The 27,353-nt window shown below is 30.3% G+C and overlaps 4 protein-coding genes across 9 annotated transcripts; 1 reads left to right on the forward strand and 3 right to left on the reverse strand.

The window, feature by feature from the left end:
• Nucleotides 1-7,082: 7,082 nt before the first annotated feature.
• On the reverse strand, nt 7,083-8,696 carry LOC8281542 (UDP-glycosyltransferase 73C3). Its single transcript, XM_002540026.3, has one exon. The coding sequence runs from the start codon at nt 8,636-8,638 to the stop codon at nt 7,232-7,234; it is 1,407 nt and encodes a 468-aa protein (XP_002540072.3). The 5' UTR covers nt 8,639-8,696; the 3' UTR covers nt 7,083-7,231.
• Nucleotides 8,697-9,126: 430 nt separating this feature from the next.
• LOC125368581 (UDP-glycosyltransferase 73C4-like) lies at nt 9,127-10,052 on the reverse strand. The gene has a single exon (XM_048370167.1). It carries the CDS (start codon nt 9,876-9,878, stop codon nt 9,189-9,191), a length of 690 nt encoding a protein of 229 aa, XP_048226124.1. The 5' UTR covers nt 9,879-10,052; the 3' UTR covers nt 9,127-9,188.
• Nucleotides 10,053-11,345: 1,293 nt separating this feature from the next.
• Nucleotides 11,346-14,275, reverse strand: LOC8283935 (UDP-glycosyltransferase 73C12-like). Of its 4 annotated transcripts, none has more exons than XM_048370164.1 (3): nt 14,003-14,275; nt 13,732-13,845; nt 11,346-13,095 (listed from the first exon to the last, which is right to left on the reverse strand). In XM_048370164.1, the coding sequence occupies exon 3, from the start codon at nt 12,930-12,932 to the stop codon at nt 11,481-11,483; it is 1,452 nt and encodes a 483-aa protein (XP_048226121.1). In that variant the 5' UTR covers nt 12,933-13,095; nt 13,732-13,845; nt 14,003-14,275; the 3' UTR covers nt 11,346-11,480. The 4 variants fall into 4 exon arrangements, with proteins under 4 accessions (XP_048226121.1, XP_048226123.1, XP_048226120.1 ...); XM_048370166.1 differs by having other exon boundaries at nt 11,346-13,091; nt 13,993-14,275; XM_048370163.1 differs by having other exon boundaries at nt 13,993-14,275.
• A 5,509-nt stretch (nt 14,276-19,784) lies between these two features.
• Nucleotides 19,785-26,011, forward strand: LOC8283933 (aspartic proteinase 36). 3 transcript variants are annotated; one of them, XM_015719381.3, is made up of 12 exons: nt 19,785-20,285; nt 21,146-21,169; nt 21,310-21,439; nt 21,538-21,788; nt 22,241-22,468; nt 23,328-23,490; nt 24,170-24,243; nt 24,396-24,492; nt 24,621-24,684; nt 25,145-25,216; nt 25,314-25,495; nt 25,631-26,011. In XM_015719381.3, the coding sequence occupies exons 1-11, from the start codon at nt 20,050-20,052 to the stop codon at nt 25,481-25,483; spliced, it is 1,509 nt and encodes a 502-aa protein (XP_015574867.1). In that variant the 5' UTR covers nt 19,785-20,049; the 3' UTR covers nt 25,484-25,495; nt 25,631-26,011. The 3 variants fall into 3 exon arrangements, with proteins under 3 accessions (XP_015574867.1, XP_015574866.1, XP_002519417.1); XM_015719380.3 differs by having other exon boundaries at nt 19,786-20,285; nt 25,314-26,011; XM_002519371.3 differs by lacking the exon at nt 21,146-21,169 and having other exon boundaries at nt 19,787-20,285; nt 25,314-26,011.
• The last annotated feature ends 1,342 nt before the right edge of the window (nt 26,012-27,353 follow it).

Raw genomic sequence — 27,353 nt, forward strand, 5'->3', positions numbered from 1 at the left:
AATCAAAATGATTCCAGTGAAAACCATCGACCCATGATGCCGGTCCATGGAAAAATAATGAAGGACCTTTCCTTGCATGTGGCACATGCATAGAATTGAAAATAAATTATTATATTGATAAAGAAGAATGCAATATAGCCTGTAAATTAATACATTGAATAATAACTATTTGAAAACAAATTACTGAGCTGTTTGATTTGTCTTCTCATTTTTTATTAGTTTTTTTTTAATCCTCTTATATAAAATTTATAAAAATAATTGATAGTAAAGTATTATAAATCAGCTTCTCACAATAGAAAAAGATGGAATTGACCAGATCTATATTCTATTACAGTATAGAGTCTTAAAAAATTGCATCATGATCAGACATCTAATTGAAGAGGCCGATCCGATCTAGAATTTTACTAAGAGTTAAGAAGACAAATCCTAGTACAATTAGGACGATGTAGATCTATGAAGTTTTTTTTAAAATAAAACGAAAAAATCGTCAACATCTATATAAGAAACTATTACAGATATATACTATTTTATATATTTATTATACTATAAGCCATATTTTTTATTGATTTAGTTATTCGAGTAAGTGGTCGGAAAATTTAGTCTAATATTTTCTAATCATTTTTATAATTATTTTGAAAATTAGATCATTTTTTGATTATTTTATTAATAGCTCATTTTATTGACTGAATTATCAATAAATTACGTCCAACATTTAGTTTTAGTTTAATTTTAGTCACATGAAACAGAAAGGTTTTTTTTTTTTTTTTTCTAAAAGTTCTTGTGAGTCGTATAAAAGTTAGTTTTGCAGAAAATGTTATCTCCTCAAACTGTCTAAACTGTTCTCTTTCTCTTCACTTATTTAGTTTATGGAGTTTGTAATAATATCTTTTCAATTTTTTAGATATTTTTATGAAATTTACTGGATATTTAATTGATTTTAATAGTAAGAAATGTTTTTGATGTTTCTGTAATTAGATTTAATAGTCACTGAAAAAATTGATATGTGATTTAAAATAATTACAAAATGGAGCATATTGATTGCTCAGATACAAACTAGAAGAGTTCTATGACTGTAGACAAAAATTATATATATAATTTTTAAAATTTAAGTTACATCCTTTTTATACTTTTTAATTGTATTTATTTTATTTTAATTATGGATCAAGTTTAATTTTTAATTAATAAAAAATCTAGAATGTTGTATAAGAAAGGTTTAATTACCAAAAAAATTCTATACATTGCACTTGTTATCAAATCTAGTATGTACTGTTTAAATTATAATGTTAAAACTGATTTCGATTTTAATTTCAGTTTTATTAACAAAATTTATTGGTGTGGCGTGAACTTCGACGATAATAATAAAAATAAGAAATTGAGTCAACACTATTACCATTAAAATATTGTTATTTAAATATATAAAATTAATGAAACTCAAAAATTAAAAAAAAAGATTTAATTTATATATTTAAATATTAATATTTTAGTAACGGAAATGAGTCATCAATTCTGATATTGACTCAATTCCGTTTTGTTGTTACCGGAGCTTACACCTAGCTAGCAAATTCGACAGATAATTTAATTGAATGATAAAATTAAAATCAATGTTAAAATATAATGTTGATATTAAAAATTTAAAATTGCGTATAAAATTCAGATTTGACAACAAGCTGCAAAATTCAGAATTTATTTAACAATTAAGCTTATAAGAAATTTTAAAAATAAGATAAGACATGGGTTGAAAGATACTAAATATTAATTAATTACTAAGAATTTGAATTTTAAACAATGAGAAATTTATACTTACATGTAAAAGATTATAAAAATAAGATAGAAAATGGAGCAAAGAATATTAAATATTGATTAGTTACTGAAAATCTGAATTAATTAAATTGAGAAGGTGAAAGTTGAGAATGGTAAAAAAATATACAAATATTAATAAAAAGTAATAATATTAAAAAATATTATATTTAATTCAAACTATAACTAAATTGATTAGAATTAATTTATTCGTGGGCTAGTTTTTATTATTCCTATATACTCTTTAATTATTTAATAATTTTCAGATGCAGAATTGCAATAAGAGAAATGATACATTTTTAACTCGATAAAGTTCGAATTATAAAATAATAACCGTTACTCCTAGGGAAAATATTATCTCTCATTGTTGTTCAACTGGTGTAAAACATATCTTATAGGAGTACACGATGAGCATAGTTATACTCAACAAAACAATTTAATTAATTTCATTCAATTTTATATGAGTAAATGTATATTTCATGGGTAAATACTTGGTCGGTACTAAATTTTTCAACTTAATATTTAATTAGTAATAATATTTTAATTTCTTAGTATCAATATTTTATTTTTTATTTTAATTTAGAATATTTATCATTTTTTGGATTATTTTGACTGATATGGCGTTTGAAAATAAAATTTATTAGCAATGTTAGTTCAATAATAATTTATTATATTAAATATGTGAAATCTATTTTTTAAAACATTTTACAGACTATTTCTTTTATTTAGGATGATAAGTTACCAGTAAATTGACGTTATTAAGATGATAAATTAATTAAACTATTTTATTTTTAAGGATCACATCAATAAAAATAGATTGAAAAAATATTAAATACTCTAAATAAAAATAAAAAAATAAAATATTAATAATATTTAGATACTATTATTAATATCTCCTCCGGTTCAAGTGTTTCTTCTCTGATTTATAACTAAAAAGTTTTTATTGTATATGGCGTGAATCATTACATTGAAAATATCGAATTAAAAGAAAGAAAAAAAAGAAAGGAAAAGAAAGTTTGAAACTCGAGAAATGCATGATTGGAGATTGGTCTAACGCGAAGTTGACTTGGACCGACTCTTTCTTTTTTCTATGTCCCGTTTGGATTTTGGTCTGATTTTCTTTCCTTCCGTCCAACAAACGCGTTTCAGTTTCAGCAAACGCATTGGATCTTTGCTTTTCCTTTACTTTACGGCTTAGGCTCCTTTTCATGTGTTCCAACAAACATGATTACTAAAGGATAAATCGAAGGGTTCTGATTTACTCCTTACCGTCTTTATGTGACCTGATGAAATATGTTTCTCGTGTCGGATATATTTTAATTTACAATCATATTTTTTTCTTTTATATTTTGTCAAAATAAATTAATATATATTGAGTTAAAAAATAAATTAATAAAGCAAGAAAAATATATTATGTAGGATATTCGGACGGTCCATAGAGATGATGACACTTGTCTTGTAGGGGAGTCCAGCAATAGCAACTGTTTTTAAATAATTGGCGTGCAATTGACTCCTGAGTAGTGGGGCAGTATGCGTGAACTTTTTGCTTCTTCCTTCCTTCCTTTTTTGCAATTCATGCTTACCTGCCGTAAGGGTTCTGCTTACAATTTACACATCTCTTTATTTGTAGTGAATTAGGTCAATTTTTAAGAAACATTTTTAAATAAAATAGAAAGTTTTTAAAATAAAAATAGAAATTAATTTTTATATTTTTAAAATTATAATTAAATTTCTATATTTAAAATATTATCTAAATAAAATAAAATAAAAAGATTTTATTATTCTTTTTCTTTATTTTGAAATTGATGGGTGAAAATCATTTATGGATTTCTTTATTGCAGTATGGCAGTGACCTTTGAAAAGGAAATATAAGATTGGTGTGAACATCACTTCAAGCATACCTCACCCATCTTATACTCCCTAAATTCTTAAAAGGTATTCCTAAAGAGGCAGTGTCCATTGGGTAAAAACGATAATTTAATCGTGCCAATTACGTCCTAATTATTGGTCTGGTTTACGTACTTGAGAGTACACAAGTCATATTCATATTATCTATTTATACATATAATATGTGCCATTCATTGATATGAGAATGCTGCAATGACACTTATGATTTGAATGTTTGAAATATCATTGTTATATAATTGATAGTCATATTCATATTTAAAAAATTTATGCATCTAACCTGATTTTAGTATGTACCTAACTTATCTCATTGACATTTTGATAATTTTATTAATTTAATTATCAGTCACACAATAAATTTTTTTCTATTCCAATAAATAATCTAAGATTTATATATATTTTATCATCAAAATTTCTATGTTTTTTTTATTAAAAATAATATATTCTTATATTTAACGTCTAACACAAGTTGTAAGAATGTTACTCTTGCCACTGAGAGAGGTCTTGGTTCAAATTCTGTCATATAAAATAGGCAAATTTTCGTCATTACAACGAGTGTAAAAAGAAAATTATCTTATTTTGTATAGTTCACGGCTCGTTGGGTCTCATATAAATCAATATATATATATATTTCCTTAAAAATACTCTATGTCTCTTATATCAAACCTTATAAAACACATAATACGATTTCTCTGTATAGTTAACGACAACCCATCTCTTTTTTTCTTTTTTTCTTTTTTTTACTTTTTTTTTTATAATTATTGAACTTAGATCGAACCGGTCGATTGTCCCGAAAATTTGAAAAATAGACCTATAGCTGGCTTGATCCTAGAAATTAGAGGTGGCTTATCATATGTGGTTAATTATCACGCATCACGTGTTAATAAAGCAAAGGTAAACAAACATGGAACTTAGGTTAAAAAATCAGAGATGGAGTTGGAAGTTGAGATTACAGTACAGAAATAATTGGTATGGATTGACTCATTATTAGGCATAGGAAAAACAAGACAATTCACAAGCACAAGTCTCAAAGATTTTAATGGAGTTGTCACCTAGGATTAGAACCGCGAGACAGAAAAGACAGAAAGCAATGTGATTCATTGTGTAAGACCTAATATGTCTTAATCCCTGAAAGGTAAGGTTTGAAAAATTAAGTACTGAACCCTAATAAGTCGAACATCGACCCTAGAATTATAGGCCTAAGGCCAGTTCTAAGTCTTATTACTACGTCGGCCTTTAATTCAGTCGGACTTTAGTCCAACCTCCTGACCACCGAATAGGTTTATAGATATGAATGGCAATGGAGCAGATTTCACTTTCCTTATTTCCACCCCATTATACAGAATAAAAAATAATAATTCTAAAGTGGAATCAAATCGAATTTAGATAATATCCATTATATTTATTTTATATATTTTTATGCTAAAATTATATTTAATTTTTAAATGTATCTATTTAATATTTTAACTATAATTAAACATAATTGGATGAATAAAGTCTAGATTTAAATAATATTTAATATATTATTAAGAAATTATATTTATTTATTTATATTTTATAAATAAAATATATATTAATATTTCGGATACAGTTCAAGACGGGTTATGGAGCGGAGACGGAGCAAAATAATTTAAATCTGTCTTGATTCTATCACTAATAATAAAACAGATATATTTTTGGACCGTTTAAATCGGATTATGAGTTTAACTATGAGTACGAGATAACTTGCCATCTCTATTTATAAATGATTGTTTGTGTTTACAACATCTTGTTCAGCTTCCTCTGAATGAAGTATTTTGAGAAGAGTAATTCTTTTCATCTACAAAATCTGTTTATCTAAACTTTAAATCATATGGGTACCCTCCAATAATAATTTGATAAATGAATAATGACAAAAATGCCCTTTTATATATTATTTCAATTAAATTTTTATGGAATAAGTGTTTTCAAATAGGGCAAAAGGTGTCGGAGCTGAAACCAAAGGTAGAACTAGGAGTTAGAATTTTGATAAATATAATAAGATAACGGTCAATTTGAATTTTGCTGTAATTTGAGTTTTTGCTGTATGAAATCAATTAATTAATGCTCTCTCTATTCTATTCTAACGTCTACTTTTAATTAATCACTTAAATTAAAAAATATTTAATAAATTTAATTATAAAAAAAAACTAACTAAATTAGACTAGATTCATCATTCCATAGATATTTTATTATACTTATTACAACGCAAGGATAAAATATGAAAAAAAATTACTATTACATTAGATATATAAAAATAACAAATAATTTAAAAAAAGTGATAGTTAATATGAAATAATAATAAAAAAGTAATATTCAATCAGTTCAGTCATGTATTACATTTTATTTTTTTCTGTAATTATTTTGAGGTTCTGAAATTTTTTCACATATTATTGAATTATCTAATATAATCTATATTTCAGGGCAGTTGTTTACTTTATTTTTTTCATTATTTAAAATTAACAATAAAAAAAGCTTTATTATAAAAAAATAATTCTTGCAATTGCAAACATCTAAGCTACCTTAGGATCTCTAAGGATTAGTTTAAAAAGTACTCAGATTAGGAAGGTATTAAGCATCCTAATTCGCCCTAAGTTTAGTCTTAAGTGCGGTAATTGTCGGTGAAGTCAAAAAAAAATCATTAGACTTTGGTTCTTTTATTATTTTTAATTGATAATAAAACAAAAGAATAATTATTACATCAGCTAACTTAAAAATCGGTCCGTTAACCGAAATATCCAATAAACTTAGTTATCAAAAAATTATAAATACATAAACTTTAGTAATTAAGAAAACTGTCAATTCCAATAATGCTGTAAATACTCTTAACTCTCTCATTTCATATTCAATTGATTGTCCTTATATGTTATACAACTACAAAAGTTGCTAATTCTATTGGCTATTGATAACTATGCACAAATTATTTACTTTAGTATATTAATCCGAGTAAAACGAGAAAATTCGAAAACTCAAATTAACGACATATATTATATAAATCATATGATCGGATAAAGATTTTTGAGCAATTAAGAGAATCAGAGCAACATATTCAAACGAGCGCTTGTTTCATCTTAATTATACTAAGATAATATATTGTCTTGTATAAATGAAATTTATTTAAATTTTTTATTTATTTTATTAAAATATTTAATTAAATTATAATTAATTTTATAAATTTAATTATATAAAAAATTCTAGATGAATTTTTATTTTACCAAGAAATATATATTTTAAAATTGTAAATAAATTTTGTAAATTTTTTCAACTAGACAATAGCAATTTTATTGGATAATGATAAAAATAAATAAATATAAATATAAAACAAAAAAAACTTATAGAATGTGCTCACGAAATTGAGATGGCACAAAGTTAAACACAATCAAACATCAACAGGCCACAAGTTAATTATTTCTCAAAAAAAGAATTAGATGAAATTATATGGAAAAAGAAAAAGAAAGAAAGGGAGCTAAATATATATATATATATATATATATTTAACTAACATGATTGATTAGTTAGGAGTAACATGTTCCCTGACATATTGAATCAAGTGAGTAATATTCGAGTAAGAAGATCCGCCTTCTTCAACTGTGTTCTTTGCCATTTTTCCAAGCTCTTTGGCTCTTCTTCTTCTATCTTTACCTTCTTCTCCATCTCCCATTAGTTGCTCTATGGCAATCTTTACATCCTCATTCTTCACCAGAAGATGATTCTCTTCCTCAACTCCATTAATTTTGACACCAGTCTTCAACACTTCATTTATCATCTTAGCATTGTGAAATTGCTCAGCAAACATGGGCCAAGTTATCATTGCTAAACCAGCAGAAACTCCTTCAAGTGTTGAGTTCCAACCACAGTGTGTTAGAAACCCTCCAGTTGCTGGATGTGATAATATGGAAACTTGAGGCGCCCATCCGCGAATAATCAGTCCTCTTCCTTTAACTTTCTCTTCAAATTTCTCTTCTTCTACCCATTTTTCAACTTCTTCTGATTCATTTCCTCCTCTTAGTATCCAGATGAAAGAATGGTTAGATGCTTCTAACCCTGACGCTAGCTCTATTAGTTGCTTGGGTGACAAGCGCCAAAGGCTACCAAAACAAACATATAATACGGAACTTTCTTTCTTTGAGTCGAGCCATTTTAGACACTCATGCTTATCCATGGAGGCAGTACTAACACCTGCTGAGCTTGTTTGGTTGCCAAGAAATAGCGGTCCGATGCACCAAATCTTCCTCTCCAGTACCTTTTCATATACTTTTACGAAAGCTAATTCTAATTCTTCAAAAGAATTCACTACCAGACCTTCTGAACATTTCTCAGATTCCTGAAACTGAGCAATCACACCTGGATTTTCATTCAGAACTTCGGGTATCTTTGCTTTGGAAATTCCAAGATTGTCAAGAACGTCAGGAACAATTGTATCCGAATCAGTATTCTGATAATAACTGCAAAGAAGAGCAAAACAAGAAATGACATGGAATACAATTCTTGGAATCTTAAATGTAGCTGCAAGATTTACAGTCCAAGGCAAACACATATCAGAAATGATACAATCTGGCCTTGATTCCAAATCCAAATCCTTCAGCCAACTTTCTACTCCTCCTTCCATCTTATTACATGCTTCAAAAAAGGGTATTATGAGATTCTGCGAAGGAATGGAATCCATGTTTTCACATCCTTCAGGCAATCCAACTTCTTTCCCAAGAAATTGAAGCGTTAAAAATTGGATTCTTAGGTTCGAATTTTTTGCAAGTTCGATGATTTTACTGTATCTATCTGCATTTATAGGTGTCATAATAATTGTAACTATTAGACCACGTTGCGCTAGAAGCTTGGCCATGTCTGTGAAAGGGATTAGATGACTTTGAGACATTAGAGGAGCAAGAAGAAAGTGAAGCTGATGAGTTTGGTTAGCCATGGTATTACAAATTAGCTTAGCATAGTATTGATATGTGAATTTAACTATATATATCCACAAATTCTGCTACTAATGTAACCAGGTGTTTTCCTGATTTAGTCTCCACAGATCTAGTCTTCCTAAAAATTCTGAAGATGATAACCACATTACACAAATGATACTGCATTCAATGCTTAGAATTCGGAATATAAATGGTAGAAGTAGACAAATTGGTTCTGATGTAACCATGTTACCATACTCTCTCTATAATCTCGTTTCAAATTGGCAAGTTATTAGCTTAGGATGTATTGATCCTGGTTCTTCTATTTCTCAATGGAGTTAAGTTTTCCAACAATTACATCTTTTTGTCCAATTGCATTTACTTTGCATTCTAAAAGAAGTAACATACACGTATTACCCGAATGATTTTGATTTGAGACATTTACAAAAAGCAAAATAAAGAAAAGACACTTTGCACTTTAATGGGATTACAAGAAAGGGCTGATTTTCTATTAATTAGTTATTGCACTACATAAATCAAGAAGCTAATGAAAGCTAACCTCTACACATCCTATATAGTATAATTTGATTGATTGCCATTAGTGACCTCTTCTATAACATGTTGGATAATCAATGTCATATTCAAGTAAGAGGAACCACCTTCTTCAACTGTTTTCTTGGCCATTTCTCCAAGCTCTTTAGCTCTTCTTCTTCTATCTTCGCCTTCACTTCCTTCATCCATCAACTGATCTATAGCCTTCTTTATCTCATCCTTGTTCACCATCACTCCAAGCTTTTCTTCCTCTCCCCATTTCATAGGTATCTCAACTCCAATCCTAACACCAATCTTCAAAACTTGTACTATTAACTTCTCATTAAACAATTGCTCAGCAAACATAGGCCAAGTTATCATTGGCAAACCTGAAGAAATCCCTTCAAGTGTTGAATTCCAACCGCAATGGGTCAAGAATCCTCCAATTGCTGGATGAGATAATATTGGCACTTGTGGCGCCCATCCTCTAACAACAAGACCTATATCTTTAACTGTTTCTTCAAACTGCTCTTCGACTAGCCATTTATCTAATTCTGCTGTATAATCTCCTTCCTTTACAACCCAAATATAAGAACGCATTGATGCTTCTAATCCCAAAGCAAGCTCTATAAGTTGCTTAGTTATAATATGACAGGCTGCCAAAGCAAACATACAAGACAGAGCTTTGCTTCTTTGAATCAAGCCACTTGAGGCACTGATGCTTGTCATTGGAGTTCTTGCTTTGCGGAGAAAGTGGTCCTATGCACCATAAGTTCTCCTAGAAGCATTGATCAAAGCAATCGATTAGCATCTAGCTGAATAATATCCCTAAACATTGTAATCTTTTTTTTCTTTTTTCATTTTTTCTAATCGAACATCTCTAGTGTATAAAGATTAAAGCATATGTTACAAAGTAATGCATGTTTATTTACAATCAGTTGTTTGTTACGAAGTTATTCACCAATATCAAAGTTTCCGCCGATGACCTTAGTCTGAAGATGACGCCCATTAGTGAGGACAATTCGTGTCGCCCAATGTATTCGTGAGAGCGATGAGAGCGTATTACAGGTTAGTTAAAACACGACTCATTTAACTAGTAGTGTAAAACATCAAACCCAAATATGGACATGTTTGTTAATTAAGTTAAACGGATTAATCCCTGTAATCCGTCTAATAAATTTAATTTTTAAAATATATTTTTTTAAATAAAAGACTAACCATTATAATTTTAAAAGATATATTTATTTAATTATAAAATAACTTAAATTTAAATTATTATTTTAAAATATAATTATATATTTATAAATAATAAAAGTATTTATATAAATATATAAAGATAGAATAAATGTGTTTAAACGTGTTTATACATATTATATATATTTGTTTATCTATAAATTTATTAAATAAATGTATTTATTCATGTCACTCACGGATTAGACAAATTAATCTGTTTAAACCTAGTTTATTTTCATATCATAAATAAGATGACTTGTTTATGACCTGAACTCATGTATCATGCTCAAATTCGTTTAACTACGTATCGCGTGATTATCGCTTAACTGGGTCATTGTCAAAAAATGTCAGCCCTACCCATTATCTAGAGGGAATGGTTTCAAATTCTAACACTTTCAAGGAATTTTCTTGAAGTGTTTCCTCTTTCTACAGTTAAGATTTTCCGACGTTTATTTTGTGAGAGCGTATGATTCACTTGAAGAAGATAATTAAGGAAAATATGTTTCTTGTGAAGTGGCTCCTAATTAAACGTTTTAAGGAGAAAAAAAAAAAAAAAAGCGCACCCCTCTTCACAGAAAAAGATAAGCCGGAACGACAAAATGGTGCTGACAGTTTTGGATGTAGCAGCTAAAACCTTTCTAGAGAGCGGCATAATCAGCCAGAGTGGTCTCTCCAAGCAGACAACTCAGATGAACATGAAGCATAAAGTACTTGCAAAATTGACTGCTGCTATTAAAGAAATTGGGATATATGCTTTGTGATCAAGTGAGAATGTTCAATTTTTGTCCTGGATTCTTCAACCCTGTTGTTATATTGTTGTTCTTTTTATCATCCACCATCAGATGAAAATTCAAGAAAGCCCCAAGTTATAGCAGATAGACAAACATAAAATTTTATCCAGCTTTCAGGCTTGAGTCCATAAGTCGGACGTTTGAACAGGAATTATAGAGTTGGACAATAAAGTTTCAAAACTGCATCACATATATTAACTAATTAGATCCCTGATCAATTGATACAAATGAGTATGTCTGAACTGAACCACTTGAGGCTAGTCCAAGAAACAGTAATTAAGATGCTGTTCTAGTCCTAATTGTTTGACTAAGAATTGCTTATAACTTGTTTTTTGATATCTTCAATTAACGATATCATATTGAGATGAGAAGACCCACCTTCTTCTATTGCTTTCCTTGCCATCTTACCAAGCTCTTCTGCTCTTTTCCTTCTTTCTTCTCCTTCTTCTGCTTCATCCATTAACTGGTCTATTGCCCTTTTCACTTCTTCCCAAGATTTCTTCTCTTCTGACAATTTTACCGAGAACTCAGACCCCAATCTCACACCAATTTTCAATATTTGTACTATGAACCTCTCATTATAAAACTGCTCAGCGAATAATGGCCAAGTTATCATTGGTATGCCTGCACATAAACCTTCTAACGTAGAATTCCAACCACAATGTGTCAGGAATCCTCCAATTGCAGGGTGTGATAGGATTAGCACCTGAGGTGCCCAACCGCGAATCAGAATGCCTCTTCCTCTTAACCTAGTCTCATAGTCTTTTTCTGATATCCATTTTTCAAACTCCTCTGTACCATTGCCTCCTCTAATCACCCAGATAAAGGGTCGATTAGATGCTTCCAAGCCTAAGCCAAGTTCTATTAATTGTGCTCCAGTGAGGCGGCTTAGGCTTCCAAGGCAAGCGTATAATACAGATCCCTGTGCCCTCAAATCAAGCCACTTCAAACACTGGTTCTCATCAATCGATGCCTTGTTGCCTCTTTCAGCCTTATCTAAGGTCTCCTTGTTGCATAATGAGACTGGACCGACACACCAAACTTTACAACCTCTAGCCTTTTGGAATTCACTGATATATGCTGGTTCCAATTCTTCAAAAGTGTTAACCACTACCCCATATGCTGCTTTCTCACTTTCTCTTATCTCATGACGAATATCTCCAGAGTCATTCATAAGGACAGCATTAGGTAACTGGCCTTTTGTTAACACAATCTGATGAGGCAAACCAGGCACCACAAATGGCTCCGAGTCTGACACACTCTCATGAATTTTGGTAGCAAGTATATTGTGTGTGCACAACAGTGAAAAACAACTGGTCCCATCAAACACAAGCCTTGGAATTTTAAATTTCAAAGCAGTCTGATGACTCCATGCCACATTTTTATCAGAAATAATGCAACTTGGAGGAGGCTGTAACTTACTGAAGAGTTGTTCTACTGGTACTTGTAGCATGGTAATGCCAATCAGTAGATTCTTGAACAAGTCTCGTGAAGGGAGAGTGTCCATGCTTTCACATCCCTGAGGCAAGCCAACCTCTTTTGAAGGAAATGGAACTTGAAGAAGCTGGATTCTAACACCAGATTCACTTGCTCTATTGATCATTGTTTCATACCTAGCAGCATTGAAGGGAGTGGTGATTATGGTAACTGTAACACCATGTTGTGCCAATAGTCTAGCCATGTCTACCATGGGAATCATGTGGCCTTGGGCTAAGTGGGGAAGAAAGACAAATTGAAGCTGCTGGTTTTGAGAAGCCATTGGAACTGAGATTAATGCAGAGGTGAATTAAAGAACTTTAATTGCAAAAGAAAATTTGCTACTTTCCTCAGATCCCATGCTAGAGTGTACTGTCCTTACAGCCCTTTTTTCTTCTTTGTTTCTGAATTTAACTACCTTCCCAATATGCTTCCTTAAAGACTTCCTATGCAAAAATGAGAAGCATAAGTTTGCTGCCTTGAAATCTTTCAACACTGCTGTTACTGGTCTACATAACTAGAAGTATGCATGTTAAGTAGCAAGGATGACATTTCAGGCCACTTCTATCTTAACTTCAAACGGTCACAGTTCTAGGTTCAAATGTCTATTGAAAGATTCTCTGCATTTCTAACTACCAGTGTTTCTTTTCTCCAATTTTCATTTATGAAACCATAACCATCAAAAATCATAAATAAGAAGCAAACAAAAAAATTGTACAAAACGTAATTTCACATATATTTTAACTCAACTAACTTGAGTTTAAATCACTGGCTGGTAACAGCACCAGATATACATAACTGATTTAACATTAGGCCCACATAATTTAAACGAGCATAATGGCCAAATTACCAACATGAAATCTACGAACTATACGGTAGAATTGGAGTTCAGTCTTATAAGGATGTACAATTCTACTATTTATATTATCAGTTATGTCCACCAAACCCAGATCAGCAACATCTCATAAATCGCTGATGACTGATCTGATTATCAGTGCTTGAAACTAACTTCTAATGTTACAGGAAAAAACCATGAAAGTTCTGCATAAATATGCAGAAACACAGAGAGTCAAAAGAAATACCTCTTTGGTTGTTCCTTTTGCAGCTCTAGACATATAGAAAACAACTCAGGAGTGAATCAGCATATATCAATGACTCTCCATTTCTGACTTAACTTCACAGCTCTTGTAAAGTTTCTGCTACAAAACAAAATCCCACAATGATACTTAAAATCTATTCAGAAGCAATACCCAGTTGAAGAGAAATTCTAACAGAAGAAGAACAGAAAGAGGGTCTTAGATTAGAAAAGAATTAAAGAAATGACAGTAAAAAACGACAATAACCTTTTAGTACCATTAAGTAGACTAGTAGTTGGCTTATTGCACTTCAATTTCCATGAAATCAAAGTATTAACTCCTTATAAATACATGAAGATGTTACAGCTCAGAATCAGATTTACACAATGACCAAAATCCCTCTTTTGACTTTTCGTTACTTTTGTTTTGTTCTAGAGAGGCATTGACTGTTGGTTTTGAATAAAAACAGAGACAAAAAGAAATATGGAACCCATGTTACTTGTATTGAAAATCAATAAATATTAATTAATTTTATACTTGGAGTTCTATTTCCTGAGATCTCCCCAACATATTCATACCCTCTTGCAAGTCTAGGCAAATCTCCATCTGCTGGTAATTTTAAATCATAACTTGCACACTATGACTGTCTTCCCATTTACCTGAAGAGAACAAATATAAATACGTTCCTTTGTATGAAAATGGTAATAGCATAATTTTGCAGTGTGTAATATGTAGCTATCTTGAGAGCCCCCTGCTAGGAAGGTCTTTTAACTTCCCTTCCCAAAATGCTAGCAAAGGATACAATAAAAAGCAAAAGTTTGCTTCTTGAACTCTTCAAATGCTGGGCCCACATGAGCAGCTATTCCAGCATTCCCATGTTAAGGTAGTATAACATGACATTTGAGCAACTCAAAACTTCAGGTGCTTCCATTGTAGACAGTGAGCAACTCTATTAATTGTAGTTCTTATATCATAAAATAAATCAGACACAGTGACTGGTGCTTTACTTTGATTATAATGACCCAAATTTAAAAATCATGATGCAGAAGTCACATAAAAAACGTCTGTTTTTTCCCTTTTCCAAATTTCACATTGACAAGTAATTAATCTATAGAATATTATACATGATTGTTTTATTGCATGAAAAAGCCAAATAGAAAAAGAAAGTTTTGGTTGTCTCTCACTGCCCATGGATGTGAATTTTCAGCTACAAAACAGAAACCTATATAAACGAAGTCAATAATCAGTTATAAATAACAGAAAAAAAAAAATGAAAACAAAAGCCAATATTTTTATCTTCAAAAAGACAAGAGAATGGGCAATTGAGCATCTTCTGTAAACGACAATTGACACAAGTATAACAATCTTTAGGTTGATTTGAAACGACACTACGTAGCTGCAGCATGTCATTATATGTAATGACGTATGATCTGATGTAATAGTTCGAAAATTTGATACACAGAGACAGTTCTTTTCTGATGAATAACTAAATGGTTCTTTATGGTAAACTAACTGACTAACGGAATTGGGAAAATGCCTATTTGACCTGAAATGGCAATTCTAATGGATTTTAGGCCCTATGAAGAATTGGGTTAAGCTGGAAGGAGAAGAAAGGTGAGGGACTTGAAAGAAAGCTGAAGAAGCAATGGAAGTGGGAACAGCTTTCAGGAGTGAGGTTAGCTTAAGGTTTAAGCAAGTTTTTCAGATATGTCACCGTTAGGACTGGATCTGAAAGGATCAACAATGGTTCCGCTTAGCTTAGTTTTGACGCACTAAAGTTGGGTTCATAAGAGAAATTTCGAGTGCTCAGTCTTTATACTTATACATATCAACCAATATTACTAAGAATTTATTCATGGCGGCTTAGAATCTCCTATGAAAAAGAAAGAAAAGAAATGCACTCATTATTGGATTAACTAAGGTTAATTAAGAGAATATTTAGTTAAATTGAATTAACCAAACTAACCGACTCTTTTATATATTCATAACAATATTTCAATAATCATAATCTTTAATTTTTAGAATAGATTTTTATTTTATTTTATTTATTTAATTTAATTTTTTTTAACTATTATTCGATTTGATTCGATTCAATTTAGTATATTTTTATATAAAATTTAATTTACTTTTTTAATTCAGTTTAAGTCATATATTATAAAAAAAAAACTAATTAAATCACTAGATTTAATTCAGTTCAATTGTCTAAACAAACTAACTTCACACCTCAATTTCTATGCGACTCTAATTCTGTCTTTAGATATTTGAATAAACTTTTCTTGTCACAGGAGAAAATATCTTGAGGGCCAAACAATGGTAACAAGTTTTATGCCAATAGATAAAAGATGACATTGTTTAATTAATGTTTTGATTCATGAAAAGGAACTTCACAAGCCACTAATCCATTTCCATTTCTGAAAATGTCTCTTTCCATGAAAGAAAGAAGGAAATTTCATGAGCCAATAGAGAGAACCTCCATCCATGCTTTTATCATGAAAACGACCATGGAAAAGCATAGTATCAATTTAAAAGAAAATACATGTGATGTTAGTTTCTAATTAATATTTCAGTTGAAATTTTAATAATGTTTATATATTAATATGTGTTGAGTATTCACAATCAATGTATTGCACTAAAAAAAACTAATTTTTATACACATAATTGATTATTAAAATACATGTTATATTAAATACGAGACATAAGTAAATTATATAATAGAACGGTAATCATTTTTTTTACAAATTACTCGTTCGGTATATATATTCAAATTAAGATCTTTTAAAAAATATAAATCAATCACTTTTCGATTTGTGTCGATTTGTGTCGATTTTTTTATTATAAAAAATTATTGAGGTTTAATTTTTCATTAATCAACTAACTAGTTTGCCTTAACGTGGGAGGATAAGGCAGCCATCATTACATTTGCCAACTCCATCCTACACATACATGTTTATGTTTATAGATACACACACTTCTCCACTTTAAAAAGAGGCAACATGTTTTCTTTCCTTCTCTTGTTTTTTTTTTTTTTTGTTTAAGAATGAGATGTTCTTCTTCCTCAAAAAGAGGCAAGATTTCTTCCTCATCTAAAGCTGGATTCTTTCTATATTTTTGAATTAGGAGTAAGATCTTTGAACTACAAAGGAGGGAATATGTTTCATAAGTTCATATCAATAAATAAATAACATAAAAGAATGTTCTCTTAACAAAGAATGACTCTACACGAAAAGTAATCTTATTATATGCTATAAAATGAGTATTAAGTTATTGTCAATATATATATATATATATATATATATATATATATATCTTCTTATTATTATTATTAGCTAGTTGCTCGCTTTTCTTTTTTGATTATTTTATTCGAAATTCAAATCTAAATTGGTGTTGAAACCAGTGATGAAAATAAAATTATTTTAAATTTTAATAAGAAATTTTATCTATTCTAAATATTTATCTTTATATATATAAAATCGATAAATGATTAGTATAAATCCATTAATGTAAAAAACATAATCGCGTATTCTATTTCGGTTTTTGATATGAGCAAAATAAGAATTTTTTTTAATTTAATAATAAAAATAATATTATCTTAGAAATGGAAGTGGAATTTTAAATCTCATCAATTCAAAAAAATATATATAAAAATGAGATCATCAATACAATCTAATTTTCTATTAAATAAACGATGTTTAGTTAAATAATAAAAATTCAAACAATAAATAAAGTTAACTTTTCATTAAATGTATAATTTTCTTTTTTCTTTTTTGCTTTTCTTTTATTTGTGAATTTGAAATTTATATATTCATCGACTATAAGTTTTTTTATTTTATTTTAATTGCACTTTCTTTTAGGAAAACTTAGGGGCAATCCATTTTGAAAATAAGAAACAATAAGAATAAGAAGAATAGAAAAGTATAAGAATTGGATCTAATAAGTAAAGATATGGATCACTTTGTAACAAGAAAGGCAATGAAATGATATCATATTATAAAAGATTTCTTAGAGTATTGCATACTTCATTCAAACACCACCTTAAAATCTGCAGCCATGAAGTGATCAAACTTACCAACTTAACATAATTGGTAACCAATGAATAAATAAGAATCAATCATTACTCATCTTGTATAATCTATAGTTTATTTGGCTTTTTTATGAATATAAAATTTTAAAAAATATCAGAAACATTCATATTTTTTATTATTTTATTAAATTTATGGTTCTTTATTTTATTTTTAATACAATTTTTTAATTTTTTTGAATTTAAAATTTTATTTAATTTTTATACCCAATATTAAAAGATATTAATCTGACTGCTATAACATCTATAAATCAGGTGCATTATTAGAATCAATTTTAAGTGAGGGCCAATACAGATGGTATTATTAATGCCAACTAAGGCTATATTTGGCTTATTGCAGGAATGGCTGAGGAAAAATATTAGTATGTTCAATTGGTCTCACTTTTTAATCATCTATAAATTTTGAGTATTTGATGTGACAACTAATATTATTTTATAAATTAATTATATGATATTTTTCTTTTATTTTTTTTAAATATATCAAATTAATACAGAATAATCAATTAACATTACCTGTCACTTTTACAAATACCAAATGACTCAAAAAAAATTATAATTATTATATGACTTTACCTATTGGGAATTATCAAATACTTATAATTGCAACATTATCATTAACAAATCTTACAATGTCCTCTCCATTTATTTTAGGCCTCAAAATCAATGTCATCTCTAATTAAAAGTGACACTATTTTCTTCCTACCACTATTGGAACCATCCTCCTCAATTATGAGCCACATTTTTTATTACCAACAGTAATTTTCCCCCTCTCTTCCACCATAAAAAGAATACCTAATTAGAATTGCTATTAGCTAGCCATTGCTATCAAACTAATAAATTGAAATTAATATTTATTATATTATTTTATGAAAAATTTAAAGTTTATATAAGTGTAGTAGTAGTCATACTATTTAATACAAATTGGGTTTCAATTTAGTTTTAGACTTGCTAATTGAAACAGATAATTCTTTTAAAGTGAAAACAAAATATTAGAAATTACCCATAAAATAAAACTACATGTGACACAAAATCTGATAATAAATGTTTAAAGCAAAAATAATAAAACATAATTAAAAATGAATTTCACTATTAAATAAATATAATAAATTTTCATTAATTTTAACCAATGAAGAGTAAAAGAAATTCAAATCTAAACTATTTTTAGTTTTTAAAAATGAAAATATCAATTTTATTTTTTTACAAGTGAAATTAACTGTTTTAATAATTGCCTTCCTCATTCACAAAATTAACATTTTTCATTCAACTACAGCTATTTTTGCTCTTTCAAGAAGGTGGACCCCAAAACACTTTCTTTTTTAATAGATTGTGTTCACACTCTCATGAATGGGACGTATTTGACACTCGCCAACGGTCAAGCCGTGGAAGAAGGGAAAATGCCGCGAAGGGGAAGCAGTCAAGAAAGGCGTGCTTTATACGCACCGTACGAAGCAAAAGACAGAAACACCAAATTGCCACGTCGGAGTCTGCCACTGCTGCAGTAAGACATCCTTCCCTTTCTTCACGGTTTCTTTTTTTTTTTTTTAAATATTTGAACAACTTTTTATATGGTCAAGCTTACCCTTACTTGTACATATTTCTTTTTTCTTTTTATTTTTATGAAAAATGCTGAAAATAAAATGTGACTTATTGAAAAAAATAATTAACAGATGTGCATAAAAATAATTTGCACATTTAAAATTTTTGAATAAGTTTTGCATATTTCATATATGTATATCATATGAATGGTGAATACACTATGAGAGTTATATTTTAATATTAAATAATTAATATAAACTTAAATATTTTAAAAATATTATATATTTCTTGTAAAAAAAATTATATATATATTAATCATATTTTTTAATTTTTTCCAAAAAACACTTTAATGCTAAAAAACATCATTTTAATTTTATTTCTTTACATAAAGGAAAAGAAGGAGTTTCTCAGGATTTCCAAATAGAAGCTTAATAGCATGACAAAGCAAAGCAAAGCACTCATCTCTCTCTATCTGTGTGTGTATAAATTAAGGAAATAGTTAGCATAATCCAATTTGAAACTTCTCTTTACTTAATCACATACATCAGCACCTCTCTTTCCTCTCCTCACCTCTGTCTGTCCTGTCCCTTTGTCTCTCTCTCTCTCTCTACTTCTCAATGCATAAAAGGAAGGACCAGTTTCACCATCATCACCACTTCGATCTCTTTCTTTAGGAGCAACACATTCACTTTCAAGAAACTCAGATAAAAATGCAATCTTTCTTGCCGCTCTTGATCTTATCATTATCGTTTCTTCTTGTGTCTGTATCTTTTGTCTACTCTGCTACTTTTCTTTCTCTTGAAAGGGCTCTTCCTTTGAACCAATCTTTCGAGCTTGCCCAACTCAGGGCTCGTGACCATCTCAGGCATGCCCGCCTTTTGCAAGGTTTTGTTGGTGGTGTTGTTGACTTCTCAGTTCAAGGCAGTTCTGATCCTTATCTCGTTGGGTATTTTCTTAAATCTTTTCTCTGACAAGTCTTTTTTTTTCAAAATCTTTTCGCTTTCTTTAGTTGTTTGCATTAATGGGTTTTGTGTTGTTTCAAAGTTTAATTGAGTTTCTGTGGTTCTTGATAAGCAATGCTTGTTTATTCTCTTTTTTTCTTCTTTCGGTTAATTTTTGTCAATCTGTATCATTTAATGTTGTTTGATGAATTTGCATTAATGGGTTTTGTTAAGCAATGGTATATTGGGCTCAAGATTTTTTTCCTTTTCTTTTGCTGGACTAGCATTTATTAATATCATTTTTTATTCCTGTATGTCCATATGGGTTATAATCTAAAAAGGACATAATTAATTCTTTCAGGTTTCTTAAGAAAGTTCAAAAATGCAATATTATCAATTCTTGTGCTTTGGAGATTAAGTACGTAGTTGATAGAATTCGGTTCTTTCCACTTAGAAAAGGCAAAAAACAAGGAATTTAAAAGAAATAACATGCTGGAAGAAAAAAAAAAAAAGGACATGATTTTGCTAGAATTCAATTCATCTGCACTCGGTTTGTTCAAAATAAGTTATAATTTTGTACATTATAGTAAAATGTAGATGAAAATTGAGAAAAAGGATGTAAGAATTTGGTTTGTCTTGGTTTGTCCAGGCGAAGATGGGTTCTTTGCTTTTCTTTGTTGTTTGTTTATAACATTAAAAGTGAATCATTTGGAATTGATTGGGTTCGGTATGATTGAATTGGGACTTTAATTATTATCATCTGAAATTAATTGGTATTCTTATTATTTTATGTTGTATGCTTAAATTTTATTATTGACTAATTTTGTTTTTGCTGTTCTTTCTTTGGGTGCCCTTTGTCAATCAGGGTCAATGGATCTTCACCGCCCTTGTAATATACCTGTCTTGGTTTCCCTTCAGTTTTTATGGTGTTTCACACTCTCATTAGGAGGAGATTGATTACTTGTGTTTTAGTATTTAACTATAGGCATTGACATATTCTTCAACTCCTGATTTATTTGTTTTGTTTAGACTCTATTTCACTAGAGTGAAACTGGGCACTCCTCCAAGAGAATTCAATGTGCAGATTGATACAGGAAGCGATGTCTTGTGGGTTACTTGTAGTTCCTGCAGTAATTGCCCGCAAACCAGTGGCCTTGGAGTAAATCCTATTTCTTATCTTGTCATCTTAGCCCTTGTTTGTAGACTCAGAAAAAGAAAACTGAAGTTCAACTCCACTTTTTTTGCTGTGTTTGGCAGATTCAGCTCAATTACTTTGATACCACCAGCTCATCAACTGCTAGGCTAGTCCCATGTTCACACCCTATTTGTACTTCGCAAATTCAAACCACAGCAACTCAATGCCCCCCTCAGAGTAACCAGTGCAGTTATGCATTCCAATATGGAGATGGAAGTGGGACATCGGGTTATTACGTGTCTGATACATTTTATTTTGATGCTGTTTTGGGGGAGTCCTTGATTGCTAACTCTTCAGCTGCTATTGTCTTTGGGTAAGCTTTTTCTAACTCATATGAGAATGGGAAATGTGAAGGTGAAGAGGATTAATAAGAGTCATTATGGTAAGGAAAAGAGATAGGTGGAAGAGTTAAAGATCAATTTGGCTATTTTCTTATTTCACTTTTTTCCTTCAATGAAGTAGACCAAACATGTAATTAGCATGATATGACCTTTTGTTAATTAATGACTCCATTGCTTTAAGGATGATATGCCTAGTCAACTAAATCAATCATAGCTAATGTTATCCAGTAACATCATTGTTCAGTGTAGACAAAGATGCACTGCTGACTGCAAGTGCCTCATGGGACAAAATGGATTGAAATGTTTCATTTTCTTTTGCCTTATTTTTTTTTACTTATGTTTGCTTTTAAATTTCCCTTTTTTTTTTTCAAATTTTCTGTTGTTACTTGAAGCTTATTGTTCTAGATGGTGGTGTTGGAAACAGATGCAGTACCTACCAGTCTGGGGACTTGACTAAGACAGATAAGGCAGTTGATGGGATATTTGGATTTGGCCAAGGTGAACTCTCTGTCATATCACAGTTGTCGTCCCATGGGATTACTCCTCGAGTGTTTTCTCATTGCTTGAAAGGAGAGGACAGTGGCGGTGGCATATTGGTTCTTGGTGAGATCTTGGAGCCAGGAATAGTTTATAGTCCCCTTGTGCCATCACAGTATGTCATTCTTCCTTAAAGAGTTTATTTATTACAACAACCTTCTTTGCTCTAAAACTGTGACCTTAGTGACACATTCAGTACCCATATTATCTGTACCTGGGGTTGCATTTCACGCTTATATCAATGATCCCTTTTCATGCCATACCAAGGTTTGAAAATAAAAGCATTCTAACCACTCTCTGTTTCTTCACTGCTTAAGTTGTTTCTAATTCATTTTAAAACATTATTCTTTCTAATAGTCTGAAAGTGCAGTTAGACTATGTACTATCTTTGAACCCCATGGCTTCACCTGGTCATCTCATTCTGGCTACTGAACTTTCTCTTTAGATTTTTCTGAAATTGCAAAGAGACCTTGAGGAAAAAAGGATCTTTTCATTAATATTCCTCCAACCATGTTGGGACTAAGGCCTAGTTGAATTGAATTGAGTACTTAAGTCTTATCTTCTATGGAGAAGACCTTGCTGATATCTCAGTTGCTTATGTAAATATGTAATATTTTTATTGTTGGCAAGGATGCAGCATTGCGAATAGTTGCTTTTAGGATGTCCTATTGATTCTGGAGTAGGATATCTTGAATACTGAAATGAAGGAAGTAGTTGTGTCCAGATGTGGGGCTTTGCATTTCAGCTCTCTATTTTATGAGGGGATCCATACTCTTATAAGACCTTGAGGATGTTTCTAAGTTGTCAAATTTTTGCTCTAAGTGTGCTCGAAATCACAAATCATTATACATGATATTAATCTTTGAGGTGGAAGTATGTTTACCACATGTGTTCTTTATTGTTGTGCAATAGTTCAGTCTCAGTTGGAAAATATTGAAAAAACTAAATTTGACTGCTTCCTTGATATTTTTCAGGCCTCATTATAATTTGGATTTGCAGAGCATTGCTGTCAGTGGACAATTGTTACCAATTGATCCAGCAGCATTTGCAACATCAAGTAATCGGGGAACTATTATTGACACTGGAACAACCTTGGCATACCTTGTTGAAGAAGCTTATGATCCTTTTGTCAGTGCTGTAAGTATTTTCCAGTTAATTTTCTTACAAGTTAAAGGACTAGCGGAATCGAATCAACTCTTCCCCTTGTGAATAAATGCTCTAAGTGACAATAAGCAATACAGGTTAATGACTAAAGCGAAGGTGATTAATTTAAAGTGTCACTTGGTGAGCTAGAACATGAGAAATTCATTATATGCAATTTTTATAGTGCTTAAACCTATAAACTATTTGTTTAAGTTCAAGGATTGAAAAATCATAGGTTTGAAATAGGCCTTAACCAGATTCTACCAGTGATTCCTTTCTTTTTTAAAATTAATGTCATAAAAACATCCAAATCCTTAATAAAAATATTATATTTATTCTATCATTCAGACTTTTGCAATTTTTGTTGTCTATCAGTTTTGTCATAGCCAAAAGTGGAAACTGTAAACTTAACAATTTTAAACTGTCCACTGTGGGGAGGCACTCATGTATAATGGGAGTCAATCTTTATTGCTCTTTAACAAGTGATTGCATAGGAATATATTTTTGGGAGACAGTGTGTGGCCGTCTTTGTTTGGTCATTGTGAAGAGAGCTACACTGTGCTTAATAATTATGAAGTACAGCACTAAAGTTATCGAATTAGAATGATTAGCAGAAACTTTCCAGATTTGCTTTGCTGTGAATATGAAGGTGATTTGCTTACTGCATGTGCAGATAACTGCTGCAGTCTCACAATTAGCGACTCCTACAATAAATAAAGGAAACCAATGTTATCTTGTCTCTAATAGGTTCATTCTCCTCTCTCTCTCCTCGTCTTTTTTCTCTTAAATAGAAAATTTGTGATTTTTCATAGTAATGCTCAATCTAAGAAAGGTTTTTTTGGTCCTGAGATTCTTGAAATCCCTTGAGAACTAAGTAGAAATTGCCCATCTTTGTGCAGTGTATCTGAGGTATTTCCTCCAGTTAGTTTTAACTTTGCTGGTGGTGCTACTATGTTGTTAAAACCAGAAGAGTACCTCATGTATCTTACTAACTACGTAAGTACCATCTGCTGGCTTCTAATTATTCATTTTTCCCATTCTATAAAATCAGGCATGTATTTTTGGGAATGGCATGTCAATGCCATTGCATGAAAGTATAATTGATCTTAACTTTCTTGTCGCAGGCTGGTGCTGCATTATGGTGCATCGGTTTTCAGAAGATTCAAGGAGGAATAACGATTTTGGGAGGTTAGATACTGGATCTGGCTTTCTTTTTATGAGGAAGTTTAGTAAAACAGGATGGAGCAAGAGTAATAGGCTCCAAATCCAAGAGTAATAGGCTCCAAATCCAAAGGAGTAATATTGCACCAATATTGCGTACTGTGTGCCTTGTTTTTCTTTTCTGGATTTCATCGTTTATCTTAGATTATCAGTCTTTGTCATGGAATTGTGGATTTGTTTGGTGATTTTATTAGGAGGCTGAGCATTCCAAAAGGAATGAGATAACTTTATGAGCTGGGTTTGGGGTGAATTTCTGTCTCTATTTTATACTGGAATCGTATTTGCTTCCACCACATGTGACTGTAACAGGCTCTTCAACTTTCTGCTATCTGTGGGAGGAAAAACATCTAGATTTCGGAATACCTTTCTTATTTTCCTTTTGAAACGTTTCAATTCTAATAGTCTTCTCTGCTTCTTCAACTTGCAGATCTTGTTCTAAAAGATAAAATTTTTGTTTATGATCTGGCTCATCAACGAATTGGATGGGCCAACTATGATTGTAAGTATAACTTTTCTCCTCTTTCTGGTGCATGTGAGCTAGGCTATTTAAGGCTTAATCCATTAATCTGTTCCTGATCTTTATTCTTATCTCTCAGGCTCGTCATCTGTGAATGTCTCTGTAACTTCGAGCAAGGACTTCATCAATGCAGGACAGCTGAGTGTCAGCAGCTCATCAAAAGACAATCTCTTGAAGCTGCTTCCTCTGAGCAGTGTGGCTCTCCTAATGCACATATTATTAGCATTGGTGAATTTCCAATTTTTGTAACTTAAACCTCAGGTTTGTTAGTTTAATTCTTTGCCCTGTCGGAATTGGCTTAGCCAGCTTTTATTTATAGTGGCCGGCGAGGCGTGTGCTGTTAATTGGATTAGAGTGGTAGCTGTTTCTCTGTTATATAATTCTTCTCTAGTTCAGATTGCTAGGGGATTGGGGCATCTTCTATTCTTCAACTGCGAAGTTTCAACATTTTTCTTGTAAAGGGTCCTTCATCTGGAGTACTGCTGGAAATTGTAAATTACCTTTATATCGGGTTGGGTGTTGTATCATTATACTGTTGTTATTTAGAAGACATTTTCTGCCGGGAGAAAACAAGTCTTCTGTGGTGACAACTTTTGGGATAGCTAGAGATAGATACAGAAGGGATGGCGTAGAAGCTCTGGTCAATATATTCTTGTTACTGTGTCAGATTACAATGACAAAAGTGTTCATATATGTGAGCTTTTGGTTCTGGTTTTGATGATTGTAATTCCATATTTCTGTGCTAATGAAATGCAACAAAGGTTTGCCATTGTCTCACTTTTTAGTTCTATGGATGGAATACTTCAGAGATATGTATTAAATATATCATTATAATTTTTAATATAAATTAAATAATTAATAAAGACATATGTATTAAATATTTTCTATTAATATTAGTTTGTATTTTAAATGTAAATACTGTAAAAGTAAATATTGTATTGAAAATGTTTTAAGATAATATTATAGTATATAAGCATAAAAATAACTTTTTATAATTATATTATAAGAATATCATCAGTTGTTTAAAAGTTGAAATAATTTCTTTTTATAAAATGCATTAAAGAAATATTGCACTAAGTAATAAAAAGAAAAAAAATCAATATATCATTAATCATATGTGCTATAAAAAGAAACATATTTATAATCTTCTGCTATATATTTACCCAAATTGCAAATTATTTATATGAATGATAATAACTAACATAACTAATATAAGGATTTATAAAATATAAATAATAATAATAATCATATCACATTTTAGAAAATTTAGTAAATAACATGAACAATTAGTAAATAACATGTAATATAAATAAATAAATAAATAACTATAGAAAATTAGTAAAAGGATAACAAAACAACAAAATTAGTAAATGAAGAAAAATAATAAAAAGGAAAATTATCAAATTTAACATGAACAATTATTATAAGGACTGGCACAAGTTTGCAGCAAAATTAACATGAACAATCCGTTACATTATTATTATTACTTAATTTCTTTCAAGAAAAATGTGCACAAAAGTATTGGTTGACAAGATGACACGTGTCCAGGAAACAAGGCGAGCAGTTCGGCTGAGCTCTGGCTACGCAAGAAGATGCCGATTGACACTGTTAATATTAGCGTGAAAACGTTTTTTTCTTTTTCTTTTTCTTTGAAGCAGTCTTTTAGCCCTCTTTTATCATGTGGCCCCCGCACAAACCTTTTTCTTTCACACGTGTGTAGATCCTTTACACGCGCGAAAGCTTTTCTCATGTTTTAACAATCCACCGGCTTAAGAAATGCCAGCCGGTTTCTCTTTCCTTTCCTTTCGTATCTTTTTTCCTCGGTGTCACAATCTTAAGTGGTCCTATCAAGATTGTTTATATTTATTAGGAAATAGCAAAATTTATCACTTACATATATAGCTATCGTGTCTCACTCCATTAAAATTCTTTATTTATTCTAATTAAATTAACTTCAGAATTTTATAATTTCAATACTTAAATTTAAGGTATATTCAAAATTTTATTAATTATATAAAGTTTGAAATATGAGCCTTTTATATTTAAATTAATTATTTATAACAGTAAAGACCTTACTGATTATTAAAAATATATTAATTATAACTATTGAACAATTATT

The sequence above is a fragment of the Ricinus communis genome, chromosome 10 (genome assembly GCF_019578655.1).
Source record: "Ricinus communis isolate WT05 ecotype wild-type chromosome 10, ASM1957865v1, whole genome shotgun sequence".
Taxonomy (NCBI): Eukaryota; Viridiplantae; Streptophyta; class Magnoliopsida; order Malpighiales; family Euphorbiaceae; genus Ricinus; species Ricinus communis.

Coding starts and splice junctions, on each gene's coding strand:
- LOC8283935 (XM_048370164.1), bottom strand. CDS start 12,932: ATGGCTTCTCAAAACCAGCAGCTTCAATTTGTCTTTCTTCCCCACTTA.
- LOC8281542 (XM_002540026.3), bottom strand. CDS start 8,638: ATGGCTAACCAAACTCATCAGCTTCACTTTCTTCTTGCTCCTCTAATG.
- LOC125368581 (XM_048370167.1), bottom strand. CDS start 9,878: ATGACAAGCATCAGTGCCTCAAGTGGCTTGATTCAAAGAAGCAAAGCT.
- LOC8283933 (XM_015719381.3), top strand. CDS start 20,050: ATGCAATCTTTCTTGCCGCTCTTGATCTTATCATTATCGTTTCTTCTT. Junction 23,491..24,169: donor ATGATCCTTTTGTCAGTGCT/GTAAGTATTTTC, acceptor CTGCATGTGCAG/ATAACTGCTGCAGTCTCACA. Junction 24,244..24,395: donor TGTTATCTTGTCTCTAATAG/GTTCATTCTCCT, acceptor ATCTTTGTGCAG/TGTATCTGAGGTATTTCCTC.